Source organism: Thermothelomyces thermophilus, chromosome 4 (genome assembly GCF_000226095.1).
Source record: "Thermothelomyces thermophilus ATCC 42464 chromosome 4, complete sequence".
Taxonomy (NCBI): domain Eukaryota; kingdom Fungi; phylum Ascomycota; class Sordariomycetes; order Sordariales; family Chaetomiaceae; genus Thermothelomyces; species Thermothelomyces thermophilus.
The window spans coordinates 774158-792669 of NC_016475.1; the positions used below are offsets into that span (position 1 = coordinate 774158).

General features: G+C 57.2%; 9 protein-coding genes across 9 annotated transcripts; 3 read left to right on the plus strand and 6 right to left on the minus strand.

The window, feature by feature from the left end:
* Positions 1–383: 383 nt before the first annotated feature.
* Positions 384–3806, minus strand: MYCTH_2306004 (uncharacterized protein). The gene is made up of 3 exons (XM_003663767.1): positions 3311–3806; positions 2903–3212; positions 384–2825 (listed from the first exon to the last, which is right to left on the minus strand). The coding sequence occupies exons 1-3, from the start codon at positions 3668–3670 to the stop codon at positions 388–390; spliced, it is 3108 nt and encodes a 1035-aa protein (XP_003663815.1). The 5' UTR covers positions 3671–3806; the 3' UTR covers positions 384–387.
* Positions 3807–5767: 1961 nt separating this feature from the next.
* MYCTH_2306006 (uncharacterized protein) lies at positions 5768–6134 on the minus strand (the record flags this gene model as incomplete). Its single annotated transcript, XM_003663768.1, has 1 exon — positions 5768–6134. A coding segment is annotated over exon 1 (203 nt), but the record flags the coding sequence as incomplete, so codon positions are not given.
* Positions 6135–8031: 1897 nt separating this feature from the next.
* Positions 8032–9642, plus strand: MYCTH_2306007 (uncharacterized protein). Its single transcript, XM_003663769.1, has 3 exons — positions 8032–8171; positions 8386–8896; positions 8987–9642. Exons 2-3 carry the CDS (start codon positions 8522–8524, stop codon positions 9374–9376), a joined length of 765 nt encoding a protein of 254 aa, XP_003663817.1. The 5' UTR covers positions 8032–8171; positions 8386–8521; the 3' UTR covers positions 9377–9642.
* Positions 9643–9699: 57 nt separating this feature from the next.
* MYCTH_2064349 (uncharacterized protein) lies at positions 9700–10676 on the minus strand (the record flags this gene model as incomplete). Its single annotated transcript, XM_003663770.1, has 3 exons — positions 9700–10066; positions 10143–10225; positions 10515–10676. 3 exons carry the CDS (start codon positions 10674–10676, stop codon positions 9700–9702), a joined length of 612 nt encoding a protein of 203 aa, XP_003663818.1.
* A 315-nt stretch (positions 10677–10991) lies between these two features.
* On the plus strand, positions 10992–11858 carry MYCTH_2315454 (uncharacterized protein). The gene has a single exon (XM_003663771.1). It carries the CDS (start codon positions 11228–11230, stop codon positions 11522–11524), a length of 297 nt encoding a protein of 98 aa, XP_003663819.1. The 5' UTR covers positions 10992–11227; the 3' UTR covers positions 11525–11858.
* A 707-nt stretch (positions 11859–12565) lies between these two features.
* On the plus strand, positions 12566–14046 carry MYCTH_112014 (alcohol dehydrogenase-like protein). Its single transcript, XM_003663772.1, has 3 exons — positions 12566–12857; positions 12921–13149; positions 13304–14046. The coding sequence occupies exons 1-3, from the start codon at positions 12653–12655 to the stop codon at positions 13950–13952; spliced, it is 1083 nt and encodes a 360-aa protein (XP_003663820.1). The 5' UTR covers positions 12566–12652; the 3' UTR covers positions 13953–14046.
* A 127-nt stretch (positions 14047–14173) lies between these two features.
* On the minus strand, positions 14174–16033 carry MYCTH_2064870 (uncharacterized protein; the record flags this gene model as incomplete). The annotated part of the gene is made up of 2 exons (XM_003663773.1): positions 14174–15671; positions 15729–16033. Coding segments are annotated over 2 exons (1803 nt in total), but the record flags the coding sequence as incomplete, so codon positions are not given.
* A 582-nt stretch (positions 16034–16615) lies between these two features.
* On the minus strand, positions 16616–17277 carry MYCTH_2306018 (uncharacterized protein). The gene has a single exon (XM_003663774.1). It carries the CDS (start codon positions 17119–17121, stop codon positions 16669–16671), a length of 453 nt encoding a protein of 150 aa, XP_003663822.1. The 5' UTR covers positions 17122–17277; the 3' UTR covers positions 16616–16668.
* A 424-nt stretch (positions 17278–17701) lies between these two features.
* On the minus strand, positions 17702–18469 carry MYCTH_2306019 (uncharacterized protein). Its single transcript, XM_003663775.1, has one exon. It carries the CDS (start codon positions 18399–18401, stop codon positions 17892–17894), a length of 510 nt encoding a protein of 169 aa, XP_003663823.1. The 5' UTR covers positions 18402–18469; the 3' UTR covers positions 17702–17891.
* Between the last annotated feature and the right edge of the window lie 43 nt (positions 18470–18512).

Here is an 18512-nt window from a genome sequence, read left to right on the forward strand (position 1 = left end):
GTCCGTGTAAGTTGGGGGGGCTGGTTTGAAGCCTGATACAAATTGTACTACGGCACATAAGGGCAGGAAATTTTTTTTTGATGATGATGATGATGTATTATTATTCCCGAGTTAGCAGCATATATGTGTGCAAGATCGAGTGGCATGTCCTTCGTGTACAGACGCCAGAGGAAGCGGTGAAAAAACGACGTAACCCAAGAAAAAAAAGACATCCGATTTAAACGTCAGCCTAAACCAAAACTCCCCCGATCAGCACAAAACGCTTCCCTACTCCTCTAAATGTCTCTCGCGCATTCTAGATGCATTACTCCGTAGCCGTTGGGTATTCAGGTGCTGTAATCAAAACCCTTCCGTAAAAAAAAAAAAAAAAAAAAAAATATTGAGCCGCTAGTCCATCAAGGTCTCAGCAGCCGTCTCGTACTCCTCGTCGCCCTTGCCCTTCTGCACGATGACCGCGTACGGCGCCATCCCGTCATCCACCACCGCCTGCTCCTTGTCGGCGACACCCTCACCCTCGCTCCCGTCTCCGTCGTTGTCCTTCTTCTTCCCCTTCTTCCCCATCATCTTCTCCTTCTTCTTCTTCTCGACTTCGCTGTCACCCTCGTACGCTTCGGCATCCTCTTCTTCCTCCTCCTCGGACTTCTTGTCCGGGCGCGTCGTCGTCCGCGCGCCGCCAGCGTTGGCCTGCGCGTTGTCGAGATCCACGCCGCCCTTCTCGCCCATGCCGCCCTCCAGGAGCTCGCCGCCTTCCATGACGACGCGCAGCTCGAGGTCCTCGTCCTTGGAGTAGACGCGCAGCCCCACGATGGCGATGGCGTTCCACGGGTCCGGCTCGTTCTCGTCCTCCGTCTCGTCGTGGTACTTGCTGACCGTGGCGGTGTTCGGCGGGGCCGGCGCGGCCATGCGCGGCTTGCGCGACATGTCGTCGCTGCTGTAGAGCTCTTCCCAGTCCGAGATGGGCGACGCACTCGACTCGCCGTCCGAAGTGACGTACATGTTGGGAGCCTTCTTCTCCGCCGCCGCCGGCGGAGGAGGCGGCCCACCGGACACCTTGGACTCGTCGACGGGCGGAACCGGCACCTTTTCCGTGTCCTTGTCCTTGACGTCGGGGCTGGGCGTGGAAGAAGCGTCGGTCTTCGGAGTGGGAGATGGGCTGCCGGAGGAGTCGGAGCCGGCGCAGGAACCGGCCTTCTCTTCCGGCTTGCTCTCCGAATCTCCCGTCCCGTCGGCATTGTCCGCCAGTTGCGAGGCCGTCTCTGTGGTGGGAGTTTCGACGGGCGTGGCTATCGGAGTCGAGTCGGGCGAGTCGTCCCCATCATCGGCCTTATCACCGCCCTGCGTCTGCATGTCCTCTTTCTTGGCCTCGGAATCGGCCTTGCCTTCAGCCTTGGGCTTCTCCTCAGATGCGGCACCCTTTGCCTGCTCCTTGTCCTCCTCCGGCTTGTCCTGCTTTGGCTCCTCGGTCTGCACGCCCTTGTCCTGAGGCTTCAGCTCCTCGGCCTTCCGCCTCTTCTCCTCGCGAGCTGCCTGCTTGGCCTCGAGCTTCTGGTTGTTCTTTCGGCCCTGCTTCTTCGTGATCTGGCGGTTGAGGTGTCGCTTCTCCCATAGGCGGTGGCGCTCCTTCTGACGAGCCTCGCTAGCCTTTTTCTGATCTGCCTTCTTGCGCGCCTTCTTGACCGCCTCGAGGTGAGCGGCACCCTTGCTGTGGGCGAGATCATACGCATACCCCACCTGGGCAAGCTTCTCATTCTCGACCCGTTTCTTGCACTCACGCTTGACGACCTCCTCAACGCTCGGGACGTCGGGGTTGCGCTCGCCAGCAACGCTGATGAAGACACTGTATGTGCCCGGGAGCATCGACGGCAGCTCGACCGACACGGAGCGGCTCATCAGGTAGTTGCCATGGCTACGGACAATGTAGTCCTCGGGGTCCGGGCGGCCCTGCTCGTGAACACGGAACTGCAAGCGGAACGTGTACTGGCCCTGCAAGCCCCTGAAATAGCGGTTGTCAAGCTGGCTCAGGACGATGATCAGGGGACCTTCGCGCGTCAGCTTGATGTGGAACTTCTCGTGGTACTGTGGCTTCCACGGCACGTCGACGCCGATCCACCTTTGACAGCAGCGCCAGTCGGGGTCGCGGAACAGGCGGGTGCGGTCAAAGTGCTGATACTTGCGCAGCATGTCCTCGTACGAAATCCAGAAGACGCTATCGCTGCCGAATTGGTGGTTCAACTCTTCCTGCACCTCGGTCGTCCACTCCTTGGAACCGTCAGACCAGGCACCCTCCCAGAGGCCCTTCTTGTTCATGCCCCATGGGTTCCTCAGCTTGACAAGGCGAGTTCCGTTCTTGAGCGTCCGCGCCTCCATCACGAGGTATGCATGACCTTCCTCGATGCCGTCGCGGTCACCGTAACCGCCATCGAGAAGGCCGGTGCTGCAACCGAAGAGGAACTCTTCGTTGACCTTGCTCAGCTCGTTTTCCCAGAAACTGTCCAGGTCGAGAATATCAGAGGCAAGAAGCTCGGTGGTGACACCGCCGGAGAGATCCTCCAGGCCCTCACCGATCCAACCACCGGACAAGGACAGGTAGTCCCCGTGGGCCTTGGCATAGGCCTTCTCGATCAGGGGCACCCAGGTCTCGTTCTGGTCTTTGCACTGCGCAAAGAAAAGCGCCTTGGAGCCCGTCTGATACGTCTTGCGATAGACGCGCTCGACGTCTTCACGGTCAATCTGCTGCAGAAGGTCGCGCTGCAAACTTGGCGAATCCCAGCACGGCGACTTGAGGTAGAGCTTGTCGTCGATGATGGAATAAATCCATTCTCCGTCTGCAAAAATATGTTAGTGACCTGGGGAAACACCTCGAGCTCAGGGGGGCTACGGGACCAATTGCAGCACTACCTACCTCTGTAGAAGACGAAACCGTAGATGCCGATTCTGGTGTCCCACTCGACGCAGATACGCCTGATGCCATCCTTGACATTGGCCAGACCCGAAAGGCTGGACATCAGCCAGCAGTCGCCCAGGCTGCCCTGCTTGACGTCGGAACCGCTAACGTTGGCCAAGAATGTCGGGTTCTCGAAGATCTCGTGGACGCGCTTGACCGCTTTCGGCACGACCGAATTCGGGTTCATCATTGACGACATGCTCAAATCGAATTTGTTCCGGCCGAGGCTGTTCAGACAGTGGCCCTTCTCCATCTTCAGGTCCCAGTCCTGCGGCACGTTAGCAACCGTCCAAGGAAACGGTATCGCCCGGCGTGGAAGAACTCCCCCGAAGTGCGAGCGGAGACGAGGTAGAAGTGGAAACGTACAATATCCCAGCCAGGATCGCGGTATCGCGTGTTCACCCTCCGGCATTCTTGGATGATCTTCTGGACCTTTCGACGACATTCCTCCACGGCACGCTCGTAGCCGGCGGTCAACAGTTCGTTGGACCGGTCGCAGAGGACGGGAGGCAGGACCGGGTCGAAGGGAAGAACGGCGAGGGCCTTGTTGAAACGCTTGTTGCTGAAGCGCTTCCATATACGGTTGATGCTCTGCTGCGGCGGCAGCTTGCGCTTCTTCTTCTTCTTGTTGGCATCGTTCGAGTTGTTGTTCGTGGGGGCGGCCCCCTTATGTTTGCGGTAGTAGTACTCATCGTCAGTGTCAGACGACGATGAGTAACCGTACATGGTGCGGAATGACAAGCAGGCTCCGTGTGCTGAATGAGCGGTAAGAGTCCCGAAGGGGGAGAGGGGCGGGGAGGAGAGGCCGGCGCTTTGTCGAGAACGATCAGCGAAGGGAGCTTAAAGGAGCGTATCGGCGGAGGGTATTATTATCGAAGTCAATCTATCCGTAGCCTAAGGGGAAGAAGTCGGTGAGCGGAATGTCGACTCAAGTGGCCAATATAATTTATCGGGTAGGAGGCAAGGCGAGCAAAACTGTCCCCAGGATCCCCCCACAAAAAGAAAGGTGAGAAGATCGGGAAGGGTGCTGACTTCCAGAATGTGCCCTGGAGGCCGGCCTCGGTGTCCGCGGTGGCGGAAAGATACGTTCTAGAAACGATCGGCTGCCCCTGTTCCTGGAGGAGGGCGCTGACAGGGGAAGGGGGGGGTTGGGACCTCCACCTACACGTGTTATCAGTAGATCGGTGGCACTCGGGGTCTCCGCAGCAAACCCAGGCGCGTGAGACCAATATGTATAGGAGGGGTCCAAGTCGAAAGTCGAAGGAGGAGAGCGGCGATTCCGCCCTCTCGCACCTCCGGCTGTTGGTGCGGTGTGTAAGGTACCTTATATACCACGCAGCGCCAACTTGCCCATGGTGCAAGGCATACAGCCTCGTCCCAACCGAGAGAAGCCGGGATTTGTTGCTTCCTCCGTCCAATCCACGCCAAGAGGTGGACGCGCATAGTGCATGATCACGATGGGCAGGCAGGCACTGCAGGCTTACTTCCGTCTGTATGCGCACACAACACTTTTGTACGCCCTAGGTGCTCCTGCTGCCTGCGCATTGTGCCGACTTTTCGGGAACTCATTAGCGTATTGTACATTCCACTATGGAGAAGTGCTTCATGTTTTCTTTCGGTGGCGAATGCGCTTTGTGGCTCGCCTTGCTGGCGGCGACTTGATGTGAGTTGCACTGCCTGGCGATCCTGCAGCGGATTCCCGCGTCCCATGCCTTTGCTTTGCAGTTGGCAGAGGGTGGCTCTCATCCGACCGTGTCATGCTGTGACGCGAGTGGGAAGCAGGAAACGTGACCATTCTGCAAAGCTCTCCGTTGAATCACCATCACCCAAAGGCCACCAAGTAATGCAATGTGCGAGGGGATTGATCTTCATTGGCAATGGCCGCAATGGCCGCAATGGCCGAGATAGTAGCGTCGTTACAAAACTCGTGGAGGCAACCAGAGTCCTTGCAGGATGAGGCGAACAGGCCGCCTCAAAGGCAGGCCCGAGGCCCACCCCCACAGTCGGAAACAGAAAGAAATGGCTCGGCAACCCCACCTAAGGGCAAGTCCCACCTTGACGACCAGTGGAGCATCAACAGCCTCATTGCCTGTTGGGGGTTCATTTGTCAGACCGCTCAAACCTCGAACAACATTTGAGGTTAGCCTAACATATTTGAGAGATTAACTGTGCTTGGAATGCAGAATCATTGATTAGACCCGCGTCCCTCCGGCACTAGCATCTCCCGCGCTACGGAGTAATCGAGTGCTTTTTTGCAACAACTAATCGGTCTTGTGGGCACAGGGCTAAATGACACTTCGACGCAGTACAGAGTACTTACAAGGCACAGATTAGGTATTGTACATACCTACATACGCCCCGGAGTAGAAGGTGGGTGGTGATTGAAAGGTTGCAGAGCCACGGATCCCAGTTCCATTCCTAACGCCGATTTTTTTTAAAAAAAAAATCCGGTGGCGGGGCCGAGAAACCTTTCTCCCTCGACAAGGTGCTTGCAACCATCCGATGTTCCCCGCGATTGATCGCTGACAGTATCGCCACCAAGGTAGCAAGCCACCTGCATGCTTCGACAGCATTGACTTTTTATTGTAAGTTCCTATGCATTGTGTGTAGTTGAAAGAGGAGGCGGTGGCTGGCCTTTATCACAATCAGACAGATCTATCACAAATATACGGGGATTGTCCTGTTGCAAAGTTTGCGCATCGACTAGGAACCCGAAAATAGCAGTACTACCTGAGTGCATACATATCCGGCATGTCTAGGTAGCGTGCATTGACCCATACAGAGTCGACTCAATAGTATCTGACCGTATCTCACCGAGTCCCTCCAAGTGGTGTCCCATGTGTGCACAGTCCCACAGCCGTCCCTCTGCTATGGCCTTTCGGTCTCGGCACTCGGCGCTGCACGAACTAGAGGCCGCAGGCCGGGTCTACCTATCATCGCTCTCTATTAAGCATCCGCGTTCCGTGGGGGGTACGGACTTGACACTCCCACTCGACGAGCAAGGTCCCATACGCGATCTCGCGGAAGTGACCTTGCTGTCTCGACGTTGCCTTGAGGCGGACTTGGGCGCATCCGGAGAACAGCTCTGCAACTCGTACAGGCCGCTATTCCCGATCGCATAGCCCACAGCCATTTCCTCCTCGAAAGAGATCAGCCTCACCGTTGCCGCACCATGCTATGTACATACAAGAGCCGCATGTGAACCACTGACTGCCGGAATTTGTGCCGCAACACCACAACGCCCCAGGCCGGCAAGGCCGGGAGATGTCTTACGTTTCCGGCCAGAAATACGTCGCCATTTCGAGGGACACGAAGCCTTCCACTACCTCGGTGCTAGCTAGTTACATGGTACAGCGCGAACACAAGATATAAACACAATGCCTGCAGCACAGACAAGTGGGTATGATTGACTGGGGTCTTGTTGGCTGCGGCCAGGGTCAGCAACTTCCACTTCGGGTCCGGAGCGCATGCATATGGAGAATCAAGCCGCAACAAGGCGGAACACGTCGCGCCCCTTTGACAGCACTTCCCAGCCGCAACCCCCGCCCGGATCGCTACCGGACATGTCTGACCGAGGCGGTGAGCCTTAGGCCTGCGGTCGGATATTTGCCACGATCACGATCAAATGGACCCCACAAACGCCGATGCCGGTCGCGGCCCGGCCCCACTAGTTTCATACAAGGGCGGGACCCGGTCTCTTGTCTCGCGCTTCCGCCACAGACGCCCTGACCAGGTGAGTGTGTGGGGGTGGAGGTGGGGGGAGTTAAGGATGGACTGCACTACGGACTGCGCTGGAGTGCACCACTGCAGATTATGGCTTTCTCGGTTGTAGTTAGGGTCAAAGGTGTCGGAATGTGAGTATACTGCTGAGACAATTCAGAGCAACTGATAATGTTCCCAGGCCACGTGGTATCCGTGCTTCCAGATCATTCAGCGAAACAGAGTTAGTAGACTGAGACATTGCAGCGGATGGATGGATGGATGCGGAAATCAACGATCTTCGTATGACTGCTATGATGATGATGATGGAGGAAGAAGAGGCTGACCAGGGCCATCCTGCAGGGAAGATGTGGGTGGCTGCAACCCTGGTGGGGCCGGGAACCCTAGTGGGGCCACGCACTGCCCACATCTACTTGTAACACAGGCTCTCTTCCGAGACCCGCTACACGACTCTTTAAGGGCTCCTACTGTGTATGTAGGAAGAGTATATTGTCGTTGACAATTTTCGAGGCACTATGTCTTCCTTTGAGTTCTCTAGCCTGTCTGGGTTCGGAGCGGGTGGTGCTGGATGTTGAATGCAAATCGGGAGTCTAATGAGGGGGTCCACGGAAAGCCTGCGCTCCTAATCTTCTCAACTGCTAACTGAAGGGGCAATCCTTGTGATTGGCGAACTAGGCGCCTTCCCGCCATGGCCCTGAAGTTTAAAGAAACGTGTTGGGCTGTGTGGAACAAGGGCAAGGGTATCAAGTCCCCAAACCTCAGGTAGAGACTGCCACTATCACTTACAGATCTGTTGAGGGTCTAGGCATTAATTATACATAGTACATCTGCGGCACTCGCGCATTAAAGATTGCTTTGGACATTTATGCGCAAAACATTCAAGTCAGGGTTTGTTTTTTCAGGGGAGATTCCTTTTCTTCCATACAATGAGCCGTGCCGTGCAGAGCGGCTAGAGCGATTGACCAGGGAGAGCCGCCCGTGAGCAAACGAGAGGTTCTCTACTGTTGAGCATGGCAATCTAGGCGTCCTTGCTTAGCGTATACAATTTGATTCCATAGACTCGCGGCGTTGTAAGTCCCTTATAATTAGCTATCCAACTCGATTCGGATAATTACAGGCTTGCCTAGGCCGGAGACGGAACATTTCGCAACAAATTGCCTAAGTCGGCGTGGCACAAAAATTTGCTTTACATTTGGAATCAGACGGTTCTGAATTAGTTAACGTAAATAGAATGTATCTTTCCACCACAAAGTTGCAACACACCCAAATCAGTCGGCCTCATCGGTGTTGCACTCAGATAGTAAAGCCCTAACCCTAGTTTGCAGCTCAGGGGTAAGGCGGCATTGGCCTTTCATCGGATGGAGCATGCGTTATTAGTTAGCCTTGTGTGTGGGGTACGGACGTGCATAATCCGTACTATACGGACGTACATACATAAATACGTACTACTAGTACAAAGGCTGCGGAGTATCTCACTTGTCAGAGTCGCCCCTCATATCAACACTAGGTACGTTGGATGATCGTCCGCCTGTACATAGTCCCTTATGTGTGCCTTGACACCAATTTTCGTTTCTACTGTCGAATACCGGGAACTGATTTGTCCCAAATGAGCAAATGCCGACTTCCATTCTTGCTGAATGATGTCATTTGCCGGGACCCGCGCCTCGGCCGCTCGGTTGCTGTTGGCCCCCTGCGGCAGGGCGTCAGCTGATACATAGCAGTTACCCCGGACCTGTAATCTCGACCGGGGAAGCCTACACCTTATATAGCGTCGAGCCGGGCCTCCATGCTCTCTACGGAGTAGTAGGGGATAAACAGGGCGAGCCCCCTTTTCGTCCGTCACCAGGTTCATTCAACATGAGCCCGACAGGCGACCAGCCGCCGCCGCGGGTCGCCATCCTGCTCAACTCGTACCGCTCGCCCTTCATCAGCGAAATCCGCGACTCGTACGTGCGCTGCATCGGCGCCGTCCGCCCCGATGCGCAACTCGCCTTCTTCTACCCTGCCGACAAACCGGGCGACTTCCCGGACCCGGCCGCGTTCGACCTGATCGTCATCGGCGGCGGGAACGCCGACCCGCGCAAGAAGCACCCGTGGATCCTGCGCGTCCACCAGTTCATCCTGGATGTGGTCGCGAATCACCCGCGGAAGAAGCTTTGCGGCATATGCTGGGGCCACCAGACCATTTCCATGCTGTTTGGTGCCGAACTGGTCGACATGGAGACGCCCGAGGTACGCGAAACCAGCACCAGACCAGAATACCCAAGAAATAGGGGGAGAACAACAAAACCAAAGACTGCCGGCTGACCAACGCCGTTCTAGTTGGGCGTCACGGAAGCACAACTGACTCCGGCTGGCCGCCGGTTCTTTGCGAGGCAGGGCGGCAATGACAAGGTCCTCCTTCAACAACACCATCGCCGAAAAGTCGTCACTCCCCCGAAAGGGTTCCACGAGCTGCTGGTTGAGAACCAATCCTTCTTGAGCTATAACAATGCGATCCTGACATTGCAGGGACATCCTGAGAAGGATGCTCGATGCGCCAAGCTGAGGATAAGGGACGCAACCCGGTGGTTTGGTGTGGAAGAAGACGATAAGGCTGCCCTTGCGTCATTCGCAGAAGCCATGGAAAGAGAGGACGATGGGCCTGAGATATGGCGGAGGATATTTCAATGGGTGAGAGAAAAACATCCTGGCCATGAGGGGCGACTGTGACTCCGAAAAAAAAAAAAAAATAAAAATAATGTGAGAATACTATGGAATGGCGATACCACAAGCCAGGAATGAGCAGCAGCATGCCGAATTCTACGAGCAAATTCACGCCAGTAGAGAGGCACATATCGGTCCTCGTGAGGTGAGCATACAACAGAATGGCTTGTATTGTGGGACGAGGCGTGATGGAAGATCATGCTTGCATTATAACAAGCTAGCTGAACGCCGTCCCTTTTACGATGTCATGCATCAGACCCGAACCCGAATATCAAACCCAAATCTGACCTCGGTACGCCAGTCCACAAAACAAGCCCATCTGCTCTCGCCTAGTAGTCGGCGATGGTGGTCTGGGGGAACTCGAAGACGACGTTGCGGCCGGTGAGGCGGCGGTAGACCTCCGAGTAGGTGTCGAGCCTGTAGTCAACACCGCCACGCTCCTTCTCGTCAAGGATAACCTTGAGCGTCTTGGAGCCGTCCTCCTTGGTGCGGAGGCGCTTGCCGACGATCTCGACCGGGTAGACGAGATCGGTCAGGATGGCGTCGTGCACAGCAGTGAGGGTGCGCGAGCGGGGGCGCTTCTGCTTGAGGGTGTTGCGCGAGCGGCTGGAGCGCTTGGGGCGCGGCAGGATGCGGCGCGAAGCGAGGATCAGGACATGGCGATCCGAGAACTTCTTCTCCAGCTCACGGGTGAGGCTGCACTAAAGTCAGTATTTACTGCTGCTGATTGGGGGGGGGGGGGGGGGGAGAGGGGGGATTGGAGCCTGCGTACCGCTGCTGGACGCGGTGGAAGCCCTGCAGCGAAGGGACGGGGACAAAGATGACAATAGCCTTCTTGCCGTGGCCAACTTCGATCTGTTCCAGATCCAAAGTCAGCATGCGAGCTCCAGGATGACACTGCAATCCTTGGACCGCTCCCGTCCTATTCCGCGTGCTGTATGGGATTTTGATATTTATGGCCGCCGAGCGGAGGGTCGGCACCCGAGGCTACCGCCCGCCCCGCCCGTCTTCCCATTTGTGATCAATCTTCCATGGCGACGACGCCCAACGCGCGGCGATGTCTCAATCGCTCGCAAGTCGGTGGAACAGGACCCGGGTGTGGCTCGGACGTCGCAGCTGCGGTGCTTCAAGAGCGAGTTCTCACCTCACGGGCCGAGACGAACTGCAGAGGCCGGAGGGCGACCTTGAGGTCGGCAGTGTTGGTCTCGAGGTCGTACAGAGCGCCGGCAATAGCCTGCTCCAGCTCCGAGGGGTTCTGGCGGCTCGGGCTGTTGGCCGCGATCTTGTTGAGGGACGGCGAGCTCATGTTGGCGGTTGTCGACGGTACCGATTGATGATCTTCGAGTCGATTCCGAGAAGTTGGATGGCTGCCGTAAAAAGTCGTTTAGCTTGATTCAGGGTGGTTAGGGTTTGCAGCCCTGAAAATTCGGTGCGACAGATCGAGCGGGAAGGCGGTGAAGGCCGGCTAAAAATTGGGCCCCGTATCCACCTACCCGCGCAGTCTCCCGTAAGCCAGCTGCAGCCAAACTAAGCTGCTTCGGCCCCTTGAACGAGAGCTCCTGTCCTCACGCGGAAATGCGTCGGTCGGAGACCTGCTGAGACATTCGCAAGTTCTTGATTTCTCATTTTAGAACCGGAGAGATGGCGCCAACAAAACAAACAACGGCGTCAACTCGCCCAGCGCCGGCAATTACAGGCTTCTCCCTCCCTCTACCATACCGTCTTTTTTTCCTGCTCATTGAGCCTGTTGCGACGCTCCTTGGAGCATACTCGGCCTTTTTCCAGCAATCGACATACCTCAACCTAACCCATGCTCCGTCTGCACCCTCGCCCATCCCTCTGGGGACGTCGATTGCCATGTCGCAGCTTGCCAATCTTTACTTCGCCTTTGCCCTCACCGAAGCGCTAGTCTTGCGATCGACATCTGATTTGCGCGTCTGGAGGACTGTGCTCTTCTGCTTGCTTGTCGCGGACTTCGGCCACCTCTATACCGTCAGCGCTCTAGGTCCCAAAATTTACTGGAACGTGTTCGAGTGGAACGCCATTGACTGGGGGAACATTGGCTACGTCTACTTTGCCGCTTTGATGAGGGTCGCTTTCCTGACCGGGGTCGGTTTTGTTGGAAAGGGCGAGAGACTGCGCAAAGCTGCTTAAACGGATGGCCACGAAACGTTGATGGCCCGAAACTCCTCGCAAAATCGACGGCCTTATCCATGGGGCAGGCTGTGAGACTGAACCGCCTTCACCAGGCTACCAGCTGCGTAGCCATTCTGGCCGGCTGCCGGTGGCGCCTGTCCAGTCTTGAGCCTTTAACCGCAACGCCAACGTTAAATTTCCAGTTCTTGTTTCCCAGTTTGGGTGGGCCTTGTCTCTAACAGGAGGATACTAAGCTCGTTTCCGCAGGGTCTTGGTCCAGCCGAAGCTTGCTAAGTATCAAATCTGCAAAGCACATACTAAAATACCTGCTTTTGACAGCAGTTTGCTTGAGCTGTAAAAGAGAATCCGGATGTCGTTACCCTTTTTACACAGGAATCGGTTCCCATCCCCACAATCTCGGCCTATTAACATCTCATTGGGCCGGGTAATGGGCGGCTGCGAACCCACCCGGTCACGAAACCTCGCCTCGAGGTCGGTAATTGGTACACTGCGATCATGCGCTCTTCTTCTACAAATCTTGAATAAAAACAACTTCAGAAAAAAAGCCCAACGGCGACCAGAACTTGGTCCTGCACCCTCGGCGAAGTTAATTAGGATTGGCGTCCATCTCTGTCACTGCTGCCGATAGCGGCTTTCCACGGTTCTGGGACCACAGAGACAGCAAGCGTTCTGATTCGTGGGAAAACCGGCAGCGAGTTCTTCCCCCCGCGACCTTTGCCCCTGGGCAGCACGCCAGATGGCGGGGTACGGCGGGGTGAGCGAACGAGGGGCCGCTGAGCGGCGGGCATCACGAGCCTTGGTTCGATGCAGCTCCCCAGGGCAGAGTCACGTAGAACTCTAGTTAGGTCAATCTACCCAATTGGTCCTGCCGAACGGTTTTGGATAATCTCGAAATGCTCCAGCCATCCAACTCTAGGTGGAGACGCGGGGTGCACCGTCTTGCACAGTATCTTATCGTTTTTGAGGGAGGAGGCCACTTATAAGTAAATGCCGCCTGACGTTCTCCCCCCCGCTCCCGCCCAAGCTCGCGCGGGTGTTGATAAATTACATTTTCTTGTCTCTGGCTGAGATCATACCACTTCACCGTTCTGCCGATAACCGCCCAAGCGCGAGGTGCGATTCAACATGTCGGTTCCCGAGAAGTTCACTGGCTTCCAGGTCCACAGCGCGGAAACCTGGCTGGAGTTCCACAAGAACGAGTTCCAGCCGAAGCCGTTTGGCGACTATGATGTCGACATCAAGATCGAGTGCTGCGGCGTCTGCGGGAGCGATTTGCACACCATCAGCGGCGGCTGGGGCGAACAGCACTACCCCCTCGCTGTCGGCCATGGTAAGACCGGGCCTTATGAGAGAGCCTGTTACCAGTGCCCGGCCGAGTGCTGACAGGCGGCAGAGATCGTCGGGACGGCCATCCGTGTAGGGCCCAAGGTGACCTTGATCAAGCCGGGCCAGCGTGTGGGAGTCGGCGCGCAGAGCTACTCCTGCCTCGAGTGCCGTCAGTGCAAGAACGATAACGAGACATACTGCCTGAAGCAGCTCGACACCTACGGCGCCGTTTGGCCCGACACCGGCATCGTTTCGCAGGGTGGCTACTCTTCCCATGTCCGGACACACGAGCACTGGTAGGTGGTTACCTTGCCTTTATTTACTCCCATCCCCCTCCTCCTCCTCCTCCTCCTCCTCCTCCTCCTCCTCCTCCTCCTCCTCCTCCTCCTCCCCCTCCTCCCTCCACCCCCATTTTCTTCGTTTTCCCCGTTTCACTGACAGTTCCACCAGGGTCTTCCCGATTCCCGACGCGCTTCCCAGCACCATCGCGGCGCCCATGCTCTGCGCCGGCCTGACTGCCTACTCCCCATTAGTTCGCAACGGTTGCGGGCCGGGGAAGAAGGTCGGCATTGTGGGACTGGGCGGCATCGGTCACTTGGGCGTGCTGTTTGCGAAGGCGCTCGGCGCCGAGGTCTGGGCGATCAGCAGGACGCATGCCAAGGAAGAGGACGCGCGCAAGATGGGCGCCGATGGGTTCCTGGCGACGGCGGACAAGGATTGGAACAAGCCGCACGTCATGACGTTCGACCTGATCATCAACACGGCCAACAGCTTTGAGGGCTTCGACCTCGACGCCTACCTGAGCCTGCTCGACGTGCACGGCAGGTGGGTGAGCGTCGGCCTGCCCGAGGGCGACGGCATCAAGGTCCGGAACCAGCAGTTCCTCAAGAACGGCTGCTTCATTGGCAGCTCGCACCTCGGCAGCAGGAAGGAGACCCTCGAGATGCTGCAGCTGGCGGCCGACAAGGGGATCAAGACGTGGGTTGAGGAGGTGCCCATCAACGAGAAGAACCTGGCGACCATCATGCAACGGCTGCACAAGAACGACGTCAAGTACCGGTTCTGCCTGACCAACTACGCGGAGCAGTTCGGGGCATAATTAGAGCGAACGGGCGCGCGTATGTGTCGACGACGTGTATTTACTATAATATAGAGAGAGCAACTACGCTACAGCAATGCATATCCAGTCATGCAAAGTGCCATGAACGAACCAGAACTTGAGGGGTATCCGAATTTTTTTTGCCTTTCTATGTATATCCTTTCCTCCTTTTCATTCTTCTCAAGTCATTCACACGGCATCTTCACCACCCTCCCCCAAAACTAGCGCCGTATCCTTCCCAGCCCAAGCACGCACCAATACGCCAGCTCCCGCTTCTCCTTCGCCTCTCCCTTGTCCTTGGCGGCAGCCGACGGGATGACCTCGTCTCCGCCGGCCTCGCCCTCCCACTCGACGCGCACAAACAAGGGCACCTCCAGCACGTCCTCGTCCTCGCGCAAGGGCGCATCTCCCGGCTCGACTTTCAGCTGGGCCGGCACCACCTCGACAACGATGCTGACCCAGTTCCGCCCCCGCTCCCAGATCTTGCCCACCTCCAGCTGGTTGCCGCCCGGCTGGCCGGCGCTTCCCAGGCCGCCTTCGTCCCCGTTTCGCCGCCGTCGCTCTCCCCTCTCGCCGCCGCCGCCGCCGCCGCTGCCGCTGCTGCCTTCCTTGAGCGCCTCTTCCCACACGTCCGTGTTAGCGTCGATCTCAAAGACGGGGCACAGCACCGTCACTTTGCTGGCGAAGCGGCCCGGCGTCTCCGCCGGCGCGCCGAGAGTGACTTTGACGGTCTCGAAGATGGGATTCTTGAAGGTGAGCAGGAAGTGCGCCGGCTTCAGCGGCTCGAGCGGGGCGCCCGGGACGGCGGCGCCCGAGGCGGAGGAGCCGCCCGTGGCGGAGAGGGACAAGGGGCGGATGGCGATGCTGGGGATGTAGCTGCTTGCGACGAGGCGGATGCGGAAGCGCGTGGTCTGGATCTTGGACTCGGGCTTGCTGATGATGTGCCGGCAGACGGGGCAACGCTTGGAGCGCTTCGTGCGTAGGAGGTACGGGATGGGACGCAGCTCCGAGACGAAGCGCCTGCGGCCGTGGAGGTGCTCCTCGCCGAGGTTGGGCGGCTGGTCGGCAAGCTGGGCGGTCGAGGCCGTGCCGTCGTAGCCCTCGGATCGGAGCGCTTCGATGGCGGCGGACTCGTCCAGGTTGGCAATCTGTAGGCCCTCGTCCGGTCTGATCGCCTCTCGCATGGCGCCCACCCGTGACCTGGTTTTCCTATCCTGCAAGCTGCCGCCGGTGTAGATGCTCATGAGGCGGGAGAGCGAGGCGGGCGAGGAGAAACCGAGGCCGCCTAGCGCGGCGAGCCCCGTGTCCATCGAGTTTGGGTCTGCGAGCTGGCTCTGGTAGAAAGCCTTCAGATTTGCAAATTGGGTTTCCAGATCCAACTTCTCCTCCGCGCCCGATCCGCCCTCGCCCGTATTTGTACCCTGGGAACGGTAGGCCGGGTCCTTACGCCGCTCCTTGCGGTCCTTGGCTGTCAACCGCGTAGATCCGCCATTTCGCAGCTTCGCAAGCTGGGCATGTATACCGTTTGGCTTGTCAAATTTTATGCCGACTTCGGTCGAGCTCCAGTTGCAGTAGGAGCAGGTCAGGGCATAGGGCCCGGAGTGAGGTGCGGCCGTGTTGTCTGGGGCGGCAAGCAGGCTTGGGTCTGGCTTGGTCTCAATGCTGGTCACAGCAAGCGGCCCAATGCATATCGGACATTGAAAGCAGCTACGGGTGCATCTGGAAGACTAAGTCATCAGCAGGAAGAAGCGACCAGTCAATGACGGCGAGACTGACCTGTTCCCCTCGCTCTTGAGGTTGCTGCTCGGAACCTCGAATAGGCAATTTGGGCAGTAGTAGGTGACGATCTCCTCGGAGACACAGCGGGGACACCGGATCTGGTGGCAGTCTTCGCAGTACATCAGATACTCGAGCGGGTAGAGGCTGTAGTTCGACCGCGGGGCACGGGGGTCGAAGGTGCGGTCGTCCTCCTCGGCGTCAGCCCCTGTCGACGAGTTTGGGTCCGACGGCCGTCCGAGTGTCGCGGCATCGGAGCAGGGACATTGGATGTACGTGTATGGGGCCAACGCCGCCATCGCTACATTGCGTTGTTGGGCGGGGAGACGGAGGAGGGGGGTTTCGCCTGGGAACACGGGAAGCTCGACGCGCTCTCGATCAACAGCGCTGGTCACATTTGAAACCCTAACCCTGAATGTACCCGAATCTTCCAGGAACTAATTACCCGATTACCTATTGATGGGCACTCCATAATTATCTGATTTCTGACAAGAGAGATGATAGGAACAAGATCATAAAACATACTACTTATTACTATCGATTCTTATTGGACTCTTCAGGTCCGTGACACGGATCTAACTGGAACTCGTGAGTACCGAATCGCAGCCTCCGCAACACCCCATTGCTTTCATTCTCGCTTTTTGGCTGACCCTATCTGAGTCAACCCATCGATGATTTCCGAGCCGATGCCGAAGACCATGACTATCAAAGGCACCACAATCCAAGCACCGCTGTACGCGAGTTAGGATAACTCAGCCTCTTGGATCAAGGGCAGAGAGCGGCTTACTTGGGAATGATCCACAAAAACAGCAGCGTCCAGGCGTCGTTGTGGCCGATGTTGTCGAACCCAGAGAGATACTCAAGCAACCCTAAGCAAAGTCAGCCCAGTCAGTCACGACACTCGCCTTCCCCTCTCCACAATCCGTAATCATCGAGAGCATCACGCACAATACAAGACCGTCTTGCTGACAGTCATGACCGCCGCGCTGAACCCGATGAGCACCGCCAACCCGCCGACGCGGCCGCCGACCGCCCGCCTCGCCCCGGGCGCCGGCGGGCTGCCGTACGCGTACCACAGGCCCAGGTAGACCAGGTACAGCAGCGTCTCGACGGCGTTCATGATGCTCTGGCCGGCCGCGAACGGGTTGCGCAGGTTCCACTGCTTGGAGCCGTACATGTGGTCCACCTCGCCGTAGAGCGCGTACGGCACCCACACCGGGTAGTGCAGCCGCCCGCCGGGCATCGTGTGCGGCCGCAGCAGCATGTAGCCCGTGTCCCACACGACCAGAGGCAGGGAGACGGCCATCCAGAGGAGGATTAGAGTCGACGGCGTGTGCGCCCACCCGCCTTGAGAGGCAACGTTGTTGCCGCTGCTGCCGCTGCGTGGGGCCATCGTATCGTGTGTTAGGAGGTGCCCTGGACGTTTCTGAGAGTTATGCTCAGTTATATCTGGGCGAAAAACTAAGCAAGCAAGAGTTCTTCGGAAGCGTGATTCTCAGCTGATGTCTTTCCAAGGTTGATCTGACAGGAAACGGTGGTCTTCTTTTACAAAGCACCCCTTTGGACTGCGGCCAGTTGCAGTACAACAGTAACGCGGGCCCCCGCTTTTCCCTGGAGATACTCCACGTCCATTGGTTGGGAGTCCCCTGTCCCTAGTTGGTAGGAGCTTGCGCGAATCAGGGTCAAAGTTCCTGGACTTTTTGTTGATGAGCGTCAGCCGGAAAGCTTGGGTGTGGCTACGCAGAACGCTGTGCGTCAGATGCATGTCGGAAGAGACTTGTTCCCCGCCCACCGAACGGCTCAACTCTAGTTCGTTGAGTTTCTGTTGCGGATAAGGAGACAAGTTTTTTTTTTTCTTCTTATGATACGTGGACCATCCAGCAGATGATGGAAGCGTGGCCGGCGTTAACAGGGAGCCGGATCAAACATGCTGCACCACGCCGCAAACTCCCGTACGGTCGATCGCACTGCAGGGAAGGTACCGCAGCGAGGAGTCGGACGTGAGGAGGCAGAACAGAGGATTAAACTTGAAGTCCGAGTGTACTGAAGGAGGTGGGTGGAATGTCTGCAGCTTGTGCAAGATGTCCGATCAATGCCGACGGCTTATCCGGCGCCGAATTGATCCATGAGGTATTCCGTACAATGATGCGAACTCGATCCCTCTTACGGAACCCTCGTCTTCAGTTGAACCCCGTGCCACTCTTTCATCAAGTCCCCTAGCGCGGCGTTGACCAGCCGCTGCTGCTTCAGCATGTTCAAGCCACGGAACTTTTCAGAGCAGATTTCGATGCCGTACATGGACCCGCATCCTCCCGAGATGTCTTGCACCACTAGCTGGGTGGGCGCGAATTCTGCCACAAGTATATCCCAAATCTGCGATTCGCCTTCGGAGAGGTAGTTCGGTTTCTCTGGTGTTCCACTAGGAGTCGGAGCAGACTCTTGGGGCTGTGCCGCGGCAGAAGATATCGAAGACGACGTTGAGAAGGGCTGATGTCGAGACGGTCTCTTGGAGAGTTGGCTACAAGAGGCCCGAACGCCGGCCGTCATCGACGGCCGCAGCCTTGCCGTGAACGTTGATATCGATTGCTTTTGTGCGGTCTGAAGTAGCCTTTGCGACAGGAATGTCTCGGAAGTCGGGGCGCTCCGCGCGCGCAAACATGCCCGGCAGATCATGATCGATCGTGTGTATTGCGATAGCTGCTTCTAAAATGTCAGCACACGTCAATCAAGCATACGACAAGAGCTCTTACTCGTTATAAGAAAAGGTCGCGAGTTCAGTTTCGG